Source organism: Xenopus laevis, chromosome 9_10S (genome assembly GCF_017654675.1).
Source record: "Xenopus laevis strain J_2021 chromosome 9_10S, Xenopus_laevis_v10.1, whole genome shotgun sequence".
NCBI lineage: Eukaryota > Metazoa > Chordata > Amphibia > Anura > Pipidae > Xenopus > Xenopus laevis.
In genome coordinates, this window is record NC_054388.1 from 87634116 (window position 1) to 87646567 (window position 12452).

Sequence of the window (12452 nt, forward strand, 5' to 3'; positions counted from 1 at the left end):
TTCGGCCATATTCGAATTGTACGAATCAAAGTAATTCAGTTCACACATTCAGTTCAATTAGATTCAAAGTTTTTCCCCAAAAAAACTTTTTCAAAGTCCACCAAAGTCCAAAAGATTTTTCAAAGTCCACCAATTCTCTCCAAATAGGTTCTATGAGGTCCCCTATAGGCTAAAACAGCAATTTGGCAGGTTGTGTATGGCGAATGGTCAAAGTCAAAATTTAAGACAGTACATGATAAATTTAGATATTCGAATTTTTGAATTTTTTTTCAAATTTGAATCGAATTTGGACTACTCCCTAGTCAAAGTACACAATAATAGCTTGAAATTCAAATTTTTTGAATTTGAAAATTCCCCTAGACCTTCAATAAATTGGCCCCTAAAAATCATATTTATAAAGGTGTGTAAAAGACAGTTAAATACACCAAATACCAACAATTTAACATTATGGTACTGTGTAGCTCACTGTTGAGAGATTTTTTCAAGCATTTGACACTACTTTTCCCAACCAAAATTCTTTGTCCTATTCATTTGTCTTATTGACTTGAATGGTTTGTGTCAGTCCTAAACTGGCTTACTATAACGGTGGACTTTAGGACGGTATACAAAATATACATACCTTTATAAATATGCTGTTTAGCTTATTAATGGATTGTTTCTGTGATCGAGGTACATTGTGTTAATTCATGCATATGGACAACAACTGAAATTTTGAAATTCTCCATTTATTTTAAACCCTTTTTTTGGCATAAAATATTTTACACACCTTTATAAATATACCCCTAAGAAGGCTAAGATCACAAGCCTAATATGGTGTACCTTCTTACTGGAGATTACTGCTTGGGCCAATCCAGTCCAGCATTGTTACACAATTGTAGCTAAATGACAATATAAAAAAGAAAATAAATCCAAAACATTTTATAAATGAACAAAAAACATTAAAACACACTGTTTGAGATTTATCAATGTATCCACTCCCAATAGGCATGGGGGTTACTTGTTTATACAATTATACAGTCAAGCTGTTTGGATTTCAGGGTCAATTTGTAATTTGTTACTGCAATGTACAATGATCTTTTCTTATTACAGGACCCTGTCTTCATAATTTAACTAGACAAAGAGTAAGCTCTACTAATCAGGCATCAGGCTTAGTATATATATATATATATATATATATATATATATATATATATATATATATATATATATATATATAAAATCGAAGTACTGTCTCTTTAAAAAAAATTCGACTTCAATCCTTCACCAAAGTGCTGAAGTGCTATGTTAGCCTATGGGGACCTTCTACAACATTTTTCTAAGTCTTCACACATCGAATAAAAATCCTTCGATCATACACTAAAATCATTCGAATCGAACGATTCGAACGATTTTTATTCGATCGCAGGAAAAAACTTCGAATTTGTATATATTGTGTGTATATATATATATATATATATATATATATATATAAATATATATATATATATATACACATATATACATGCACAAATAAGATCCGCACTCACAGGACTTATGAAAATTATAGAAAATTTATTGCAAGAGTCTAACGTTTCGACCTCATCCGAGGTCTTTTTCAAAAAGACCTCGGATGAGGTCGAAACGTTAGACTCTTGCAATAAATTTTCTATAATTTTCATAAGTCCTGTGAGTGCGGATCTTATTTGTGCATGTGGAGATCGGAACTGTTGATGCTGCACCCAGGCGTTTGAAGCCATTTTTCGAGAGTGCTGGCTTCTTGGAGGACTATATATATATACATATATATATATATATATATATATATATATATATATATATATATTTATATATATAGAATGAAGATAGATATTGGCACTCACGATATGGTGGTCACGGTTGCCTGGGTGCTGTCCATGGTAAAGATATATAAAGTTGCCGAGATGAGGCCGCACTCGCAGGTCTTATGAAGAGGAATCAGATTTTATTAGGCACGACTGACGTTTCAGCTGGTACACCAGCCTTTCTCTGCATATATATATCATGCTACACTAGTGTTTTGACTATCATTGCTAGTTCACTAAAGAATTTGGGAAAATAAGACTTTACTTTCATCAGTGTAATAAATTGTACTGCATAGTCTTTACTGCTGTATAAGTGCTGCATCTTATGTAACTTTTCATAGATGAGAAACTCGTTTGACTGACCTAACTGTGTTTAAGCTAGTTAACTCATTCAGCTGATATGTATCTTTTAGGTCTCAGTCTATAAATCATGCTCTGAAATCATAAACCAGCAACCACAAATAATCACATTTTAGTTGGGGTAGAGGGGTAGCTCCCGGCACTGTCAATATATTTTTGAAATGGCATTTGTAGTGCTCAGCCCTATCATTATTTTCCTTTTTGAAACATGTTTAATTGTAAAAAATTAAGAAAAGCTATGATTACCGGTTGAGTTTTAAGGATTTAATAGACTAAAGTAATGACTACTAAAATTTATCATCACTTGAAATTTCTAAACAATCTATACTTCATTGCATTTTATTGACAAGATGTTAAAGTGGCCTTTTGATAAATGAATAATAAAAAATATTAACAAAAGCAGCTTTGTTTTTAAATAAAGATATGTAGTTAAACAATATAGCTAAAGGATTGGTATGCATGTTCAATATTATGTTTGAAAGGAACCTTGGACCCCATTTTCCTCCTTAAAACTCTCACCGAGTTTGTTAATATATATCAAGAAAGGTATCTATGACACACACATAATTTATATATTTATATATATATTGTGTATATATATATATATATATATACACACAAATATATAGATATATGTATATATCCATTTATGTCATTATTTTAGCATTCCAAGATTGAAATTTTTGTTCACTTATTGCTGAACATCAAATTGACAAAACAAATTACAAAATGATTTGCCTCCATGTAAAATTGAAGTAATACATTAAAAATATACCTCAAACTTGTTTTCAAACTAAATGAAAGGCATTTAGGCAGACTTTCCTTTTTCTTTCTTCTTTTTTTTTAACGTTAACTAGAACAAACATTGCAATGATAATTAGCGAAGATGTCAAACAAGAGCAAAATGCTTTAACAACTTTCAGCAATGTTAGAAAAGAAAAGACTAACACTCTGCTAAATGTCAGGAAATCTAATAAATGGTCAAAAGTTCACTTTATAAAACAAGACTTTTCATTGAACGATATAAATACATTAAAGGCACCGCCCACATTGTATATTTCCAGTCATAAGCAAGTTGAAATTGGCAAACAAATGACTGAATTAAAAGTGTAACAGACAGTCCAGAATGTTTTCCTGTCTGCTAGAATAGTGGAACGCCAGAAAAGGAAGAACGTGTATTTTCTATCTTCTAAACCTTTTCCTCAAATTAAAAAATCCTTTTTTCTTTTTTTTTACTTCCTTAAAAAGTCATTTTTTGATTTTTTTTTCGAATAGCTTGGAAACTTCCACCAATTAAGAAGCCCACATTCCCTTTTTGGATGTAACAGTCTTTTTTTAAGTCCTTGAAAATGTTTTGGTTTTTTTTTTACATTTTTTCTCTGCTTGTTAAGAATGGAAAGGCCATTTTTTTGTTATTATGTTTAACGGGTTTCCACAAAGAAAGCTTTTTTTTTTCCTTAGAAAAATATTGGCTCATAACATTATATCATAACCTGTCCTCTCTCATCCCAGTTAAGAACATGTGATTTTCATGGAGATGAAGGCTGTGTTGCTTGTGCTATTTCTTTTTCTGAAGTTGAAAATATATTAAAAAAAAAGGTTAGGCAATTTAGTTTTCCGATTTTTCGCTGGAAATGACACCTGGAGTTCCTAATTCCATTTCATCATTGTATTGCTGATCGTCGCAGTCCCCACCCACTCCTTTCAACCGATGCGCATCAGAACTTCACTTACGTTACATTTCTATATGCCAGTATAATCATCTAGTTATAATGGATTTGGTAAATGTCACACTGTCACCTCTGTTTTGCTGTTTGTAACAAAGTATGGCTGGGAAGGCATGAAATGCTGATTCTGAGTTTGCAGTGATTCATTCGCAGACTCTATTGGGCAGTGCTTCTTAGTTGCATAGGCTTGCCTCCGAAGTGAGTGCTCACTGTGGTCCCAGGTTTTGTAGTTGGGATTATATGTTGAGACCATTGGATGCGTGTGTATTTTATTGGCTTTGGCTTTTTGTCCATTTACTTTCAAGGTGCCACCTTCTGGACTGTATGATCTTTCCTGATCCACTCTTACCGGATGTAAGGGAAGGCTTCCTTTTGCAGCTAACTCTGCAAGATGCCGTCTTTTGGAATAGAAGTCTTCATTGCCCTTTTCAGCTGTTGAAATTATAAATACATAGAATTAATAGAATACTGTGTTGCTTTATTTTATAGTATAAATAACATAAAGACATTTTGGTTGTATTAATAGGAACACAATCTCTAAATTAATCTAAATTTTTGTTTCCTTCAGAATGTATGACTTCTAAACAAATTGAAAGAAAATCTTATTTGCTGTTATTTGGGTGAAAACATTTTGAGTACTTAAACCATAAGGTGTGTTTATAATAACGGACAGTATATGAACAAGATGAACAAATGTGCTGTGTTCCAAAGCAAACTTTAATATTTTGTATCCACACCATGATTCCTCATCAGTAACTACCTAGTGAAGTTCCATAAGTATGGATTGATGGATGAGAAAAGATAGTCAAGGAAATAGGATTGATGGGGGGATGTGTGACTTGCGGAGGCAACAATGGATATTTTTGACATAAGAATTTCCTGCTATGGAGTACACAACCAACTACTATTCAAGTCTGCATATCAGACCTCATTCTAACTCAATGTCTAAAGAGGTATACCTGTGAAGCAAATTTATTGTTTTGTTTGTAGGTTTTATATATATCTATATATATATATTTATGTTCGAGTGTTAGAGCCGAAACGTCGGAATAAAAAACCACTTCTTGTTTGCACAAATCAAGTCCTGTGAGTGCGGTTTTTTGGTTGCTGTTTATACTATTATGTAACAGCACCCAGGCAGTTGCCTACTTTGCATGTGAGTGCTCCAGCTTGCTTGTGATATATATATTTATGTGTGTATATATATAAATATACTGTATATATATATATATATATATATATATATATATATATATATATATATATATATATATATATATATATATATATATATATATAGATACAGGAATAAGTTAGTTATAAGACAGGAAAGGAATACAGTGAGTCAGTATTGTAATAGATAACCTTCTCCCATAGCACCCAAAGAAAAAACAATTGAAATCAAAAAGCATATTAGAATAAAGTAGCAATTTTTCAAATAATATTTACTTTGTCTTATTATATGAAAATAACCAACCCTTTTTCTTCACATATTGAATAAATATGTTATTAAAGGAGAACTAAGCCCTAAAAATGAACCAGCCTAAAGTTTCAGCTTGTCAATAGCAGCAATGATCCAGGTCTTCAAACTTGTCACAGGGGGTCACCATCTTGGAAAGTGTCTGTGACACTCACATGCTCAGTGGGCTCTGAGCAGCTGTTGAGAAGCTTAGCTTAGAGGTCGTCTCAAATTATCAAGAAGAAAATGATGTTGGTCTGTAATATAGTAATTACGTATTACTAATCAGCCTTATACTGTGACATTTATATTCTAAATGTACTGTATATTTTGAGGTACAAACACCCAAAACATAATGTACAACATTTTTTAGTTATACTTTAACATATAAAAATATCCAGTTGCTATTTCCACTTACACAGTAAGTGTATGGGCAGACTATGCATGGCCCCATGTTGTTCATCAGGCAGCTCAAGCCTTTTTTTGGGTATAAGGATCCCCAGATACTGAACTACAGTAACAATATAATAGCCAATAGTGCAGATTGCAATAAAAAAAGCATAACATTTATTTGTGTAAAATGTAATCACAAAAGTGGTAGTATAAACATAAATCAGGAAAATCACACTCTTTGCTGTTCTCCAAGGTCATCTCACTCTAAATTGTGCAGGCAACCATAGATGCAGATTGTAAATAGTTTTAAGTGCCCAGATGAGGTGCTTCTTACTCCCGCCTTGTTCCACCAATATGTCTACATTTGTTTGAGACCATACATCGCTGCACTTGGTTGACCCTGGAGCTCTTGATCTGACAAACACTGTTGACGCACCTGAATGCTCAAAGGTGGTGGAAATTATGTCTAAGGAGGAGGCAGCTGATTTCCCAAATGGTCCGACAGCTCCCTATGCTTTTTTGGATCATATGATCCATCATCAGGGGAGGTTGTCTCCTAATCTCACCTTTTTGGCACAGGTTTAACGGGATAACGTAATTTAAAACATTTAAATAATATATTACTAATGTATAACTATGTATCAGTAGACCAACATTATCAGACAAACATTGTTTCGTAAAGGGACATCCCATACTACTATACATACCATATTAATGGACAGTATGGACACTTAAACAATTTATGATCCACACTGGTACTCGGTGAGCAAGTCAGACCAAGCTGACCCCGGTGATATGTATGATTTGCCTGATATTTGTTTTATACTACCACTTTTGCAAGTACATTTTATATTAATTTGAATGCATTTTATACTGTTTAATTACCACCTACACTACTGGTGCCTGACATGTTTTCTTGATAATGTTAATAATATACATCACACATGCCATTTATTTATTTATCCACTGGTAAGCATTCAATTCTTGCATGCAACACTATTCCATCAGAACTCATCTCTCTGCATAATATTTTTCTGAATAACAATTAGGTGAAAGTATCAGCCACTTGACCTTTGCATCTCTTTTACCGTTGGCTGAATTTCTTTGTCCCCTCTTAACGAGTTGCAGCTTAAATCTGTTATAAATAATAGTCTATTTTACATGATGTATCCTTTTCATATTACTTGTGAGGGGGGGAGGGAGAGAGGAACACAAACATACATTGTAAACATAGAAAAGATTTCCAACTACGATTAATAGCCGACAGCGGTTGCCAAGAAAAGGAAACTTATTATTCTGAATAAAGAGACAAATAGCAGTTACTAAAAAAAAGATTTTACATAAATAGTGTTACAATTATTAACATGTTTAAACAAGATATATTTTGCACAGCCTGTTAAGATAAAGCATTGTGGGTAGTAGCTCCGATGTATCACTTTCCCTGTGCCTAAATCGAGTGAATTGTAAAATGTACCAAACTGTATTTGTGTTACTGGTACAAGTTTGGAACTTGGGCAATGGCACCAATACATTTTGTCACCCTTGCACCCTCGGAAGGGTAGGGGATTGTGTTGTTTCAGGATCTGTTCCCTCTCATTGTATATAATATATCTGGGGCTAAAGTTCCCACTGCCCCTCACTTTTATTAAATATATTTTGGGTGTCAGTACCATCTGCCTTTTACTGTATGATGCAGTTCTATTCGTGCATGTGGATGGGTAGGGGGACATATTGTAGAGGGGAAGGGGAGATGGGTAAAGGCATGGTAGAGGAGAAGGAGATGGGAAGGGGATGGATGGGGAGGAGACGGTGGGAGGCAAGTGGATAGTAAATCCGGCCCTGAGTAGTAGCAGCATAGAAACATGGTGGTACTATTAGTTCAGGCAGCTGAATCCTTCAGAAGAGGTGCTAGGGAGAGCTGTTATTTTGTTACCTATGCATTGTTATGCTCCCAAAGGCTGACCAGATGTGTCTCTGTTTGCATGATAGTTGCTGTTTGGGAGGAAGGGTTTTTGACATCACTCCAACTTGAAGGGGCAAATTTATCAAAGGTCGAAGTGAAAATTCTAATTAAAAAAATTCGAATTTCGAGCTAATTTTTGTGTACTTTGACTAGGGAATAGTCCAAATGTAATTTGAATTTGAAAAACATTAGAAAATTCAAATTTTGACATTTATCATATACTGTCTCTTTAAAAATTCAATTTCAACCATTCGCCATCTAAAATCTGCCATATTGCTGTTTTAGCATTAGGGGGACCTCTGTGGACTTTTTTTTTTTTTTGAATCATACGATTTGAATGGAATCTAAAACAAACCTATTCAATTGAAAATGTACCTCTTCGGGCCAAAAAACAACTTGAATGTTTTTAAATAAATATCACTTGGTCTTTTTGCATTCGAATTTTGAAGTTTTTACTGGAGCATGGAAATGGATGAAAATGGCTTGCATAATGTCACATTTCAAAGTTAAACAAAATCTATTTGGTCTTTTGAAACTGAATTTTATTTTTGTCTATAAACTCATAAATGCATACACAAATAAATACAACTAAGATTATCAGTTCCAAATTGATCAACCTATATCAAATATTCATTTAAAAATTAAATATAGTTTATGAATGTCTAAAAAGTGATACAGCCTTCCCAGTTCGCCCAGTCAAGGCCAGGTACAGCAAACTTTCACATTATAGCATGCACAGTCTCCACACTCAAGGAACCCACAGCCCCATACTCCCCAGGCCACCCTGAAATTGATAAGTGTTCATTGACTTAGCCCAAACATGGCTCCCTTGTAGTCACCTGGAACACATTGTTTTTACAAAAAACTCTTTTCCGAGAGGCAGAAGAAGCAACAATCATGACTCTGCTTTATGCAGATCTTGCTCACACCATTACCAAAGATGAATCAGCCTCTGATGCTAAGGAAGACAATGATACTAAGAAAGTGATGTGGTCCGGGGTGCAATGAAATAGGCAAGTTTATAAGTTTATCAGTTTATCAACTGTTCCTTTAACAAATGGATCTGCTAAAATTAAAAGGCTTCTTACTTAATGTTTCAGCCTCCAACAAAGGCCTTCAGCTCCATGAAGGTCTCCGTGTGAGACTGAAACATAAACTTTGCATTTATACTACTCACACAAATTCTTTAAATCCTGAGTACTGTACTTAGCCTTGAAAGGAAATAGATCTTTATTAGGATCCACTACTTTTACAGGTGAGTTACTTTCTTTATTTTAAATTACAAGCCCACATGGGGAGCAGGCAGTTATTTACATACCTGTGTTATCTGAAGTTTGAAGCATTACTTTTTTGTTGCACAGCTGATTGATGTCAGGACTGCCACCTTACCTCTGATATAGGCGCCAATCATCATGTTACTGAATTCTATAATTGGTGCATATATCGGTGGTAAAGTGGCACTCCACGATGGAAGACCAACGCCATTGTCCTGGAGTCTATGATATTGACTCGTGTTTTGTAGACTTTAATGTCCAGTCACTCACACGTAGCTTCATGTGCTAAAACCTAGGTAGAATATTTTACTCACTGGGTCAGCTATCCAAACCATACTTTCCCTCTGAATTGTTACTCTACACTTATTATGCTAAGATATATTTAAAAATTAAATTAATCATTATTACTCCTTTCACCACACTAACCAATACAAGTCATCAAAAAAGGCATACTCTAGCAATTTCTGCATTCGTAAACATTCATATATTTTCACCTTTATCTTATCTTATCAGAACACTCTGGGCACATGTAGAGTCTGCTTAAACTGTATATGCTATTATCAATAACAGGCAGAAGTGTAATCCAGCATAAACCTCCCACATTATAAATGAATGTTTTGATAAGCTACTGTATATTTGGTATTGAAAAGTGCATATTTCTCCTAATTAAATAAACTTACCTTTAGGGTTGCCTTAAACAAAAAGCAGCAGAAAATACATTGTGTTACTTAATAAAAACTGAGGAGAGAATATATGAAACAATAGAAGCCAATATATGACTTAAATACAGATTTATTTTAACAGCCAGTAGGACTAAAACTAAAACTGTTTACATTTATGCTAATTCATATATTATATATATGGATATATAAATGACTATATATACATAGATTCCCTGACGAAAGTTCCAATATGGAACTGAAATGTTGGACCAAGTAAACCTCCCCAACAATTTTTTATTTGCACCATAACCTTTGTCCTTTTGATCATTTCTGGGATTGCTATCACGCTTGCCGAATTATATATATATATATATATATATATATATATATATATATATATATATATATATATATAGATATATATATATATATATATATATATATATATATATATATATATATTCTGCATTTTAAAATAACTTATCATACTTTATATAATGTTTGAGATGGCCAGAAACTTCTTGATGTTGACCTATGTTCAACCAGAGAATATTGTGTTCTCATTACAAGATAGAAAACAATAATGATAGTTTCTTTTTAATATGGTACTACAAAAGGTAATGCCCATAATTTGAATTAATTGGCTTCATGTAATACCTATTAAACACAGTGTTTATTGATGATGGTACAAAGAAACCTGGAATACTGTCCAAAGCTTAAACATATCTGTACATAACTGAAACACTATAACTGCAATTCCAAGTGCCATTTATAAAATACCTTTAGAAAGACTAAAATTAATTTTTCTTGCACACATATATATACTGTGGCCTGTTGAGTGACAACTGTCAGTGCTTATGATACATGAATAAGATCAATCACACATAAAAATAATAAACATAAAAATAATTTGCTGGTTTTGTATGAATATTATTTAGATATATGAAGCATGGTGAATTATGTTATAGTTTATACAGATGCCCATGTTGAAAAACAAACATTTCCTTAAATTGGAGCAAAACAATATAACAATCTAACGTTATATTGATGTCATAGATATATTGTTAATTTCCCCATATTGCTTATTATAAAAGGGGGGGGGGGGTTGTGGGTGCACACCTAAGGCAAATTTCTAAATATTTAAAGCCATGTCTAAGTAATTCAAGTAAATATGTGAGTGCATGTAATTTTTTGTACCCATATTGCTTAACCTAATAAGGTAATAGTATTATAGTATAGTATTAGTATTATATAAATTGCATGCTGCAGGTGCGCTTCACTCTGCTGTTGCAATGTTGTCAAACACAGCCATGTATTTGAGCCATGTTCAGTAAACTTCTTCAGGTGAAATATCAAGCTCAATTTCCTCCTTGTCTTTTACATAACTGAACAAGTTCATAAATAGCTACATAATTATATACAACTGAATAGTAGATTTTGCTGAACAACTGTGCATTCGGTTCATCATCTAAGAGCGTGAAATCCTGCAGCTTCTAAAGTCATCAAGAAACTACAGAAGCAAAGTACATAGGCATGATCAAAAGAGCATTAATAATATTTTAGCTATAATAGGATGCTTTGGCAAAAGGATGATTTTGTGCATATTGGAGCAAATACACTTTTAATTATGGAAATGTCTTTACAGAAGCTGTCTGAAATATTAATTAGAAAAAACTTGCACTTATATTATTTTTGCCAAAGTGCATAACCTTGCATTTATCAACAATGAACCTCATTTTCCAGTTTGCTGCCCAGTTTTCCAGTTTAGTCAAATCACTCTGCAAAGTGGCAGCATCCTGCATGGAACCTATAGTTCTGCACAAATTTGTATCATCAGCAAAAATAGAAACAGTACTTTCAATGTCCACCTCCAGGTCATTAATAAACAAGTTGAAAAGCAAGGGACCTAGTACAGAGCCCTGCGGTACTCCACTAACAACACTGATCCAATTAGAAAATGTTCCATTTACCACTACTCTTTGTAGTCTATCTTTTAGCCAGTTCTCTATCCAGGTACAAATACTATGTTCCAGGCCAACATTCCGTAATTTAACCAATAACCTTCTGCTTTAGCAAAGTCACATCCATTTCCATCCAAGAATTGAGGTCCCTGCTCACCTTCTCATAAAAAGAAATTCAATTAGTGTGGCAATATCTATAACGCATAAAACCATGCTGGCACAAACTCATAGTATTATGATTTTCTATGAAGTCCAGTATCTTATCCTTCATTAACCCTTCCAAAAGCTTTCCTACCACTGAAGTTAGACTAACTGGCCTATAGTTTTATGGCTGAGAACAGGATCCCTTTTTGAATAGCAGCACCACATTAGCAATTTACTGTCTCTTGGAACATGACAGACCTCAATGAATCCTGAAAAATTAAGTAAAGAGGTTCAGCAATCACAGAGCTAAGCTCACTAAGGATGAATACCATCCGGCCCTGGACCTTTGTTTATCTTAACATGTTCTAGTCTCTTTAGAATTTCATCATGTGTGAACCATGCATCATTAGTTGTATTATTAGAATTAGGACTATTAATGGGGATCTTTGGTCAAAAATGTAAATCCCTCTTTGGGGAGTAAATATAAGCTTTTTTCATTAGCAAATAATTATTTTTATTAGCAGTCTTTTAAGTGATCGCAGTGCAATTATAAAAACCTTCACGGCCCGTGGCCATCTCTTCTTCTTGGCCCACCTGCCTCTGCTAGTCCCGCCCATCTACCAATGAAAAACGAGTAGGCAGTGATGGTGGGAGTGACCGTGAGGCACATCAAGCAGGCGCAAACCGTC

General features: G+C 33.7%; 1 protein-coding gene across 1 annotated transcript in view; it reads right to left on the reverse strand.

Moving 5' to 3' along the window:
* Positions 1-3003: 3003 nt before the first annotated feature.
* The window catches only part of shisa9.S (shisa family member 9 S homeolog), a 209403-nt gene continuing 199954 nt past the window's right edge, over positions 3004-12452 (reverse strand). The window contains exon 4 of the mRNA XM_018239095.2: positions 3004-4339. Within this exon, the coding sequence (XP_018094584.1) occupies positions 3969-4339 (371 nt within the window). The 3' untranslated portion in view covers positions 3004-3968. The remainder of the gene's footprint in view (positions 4340-12452) is intronic.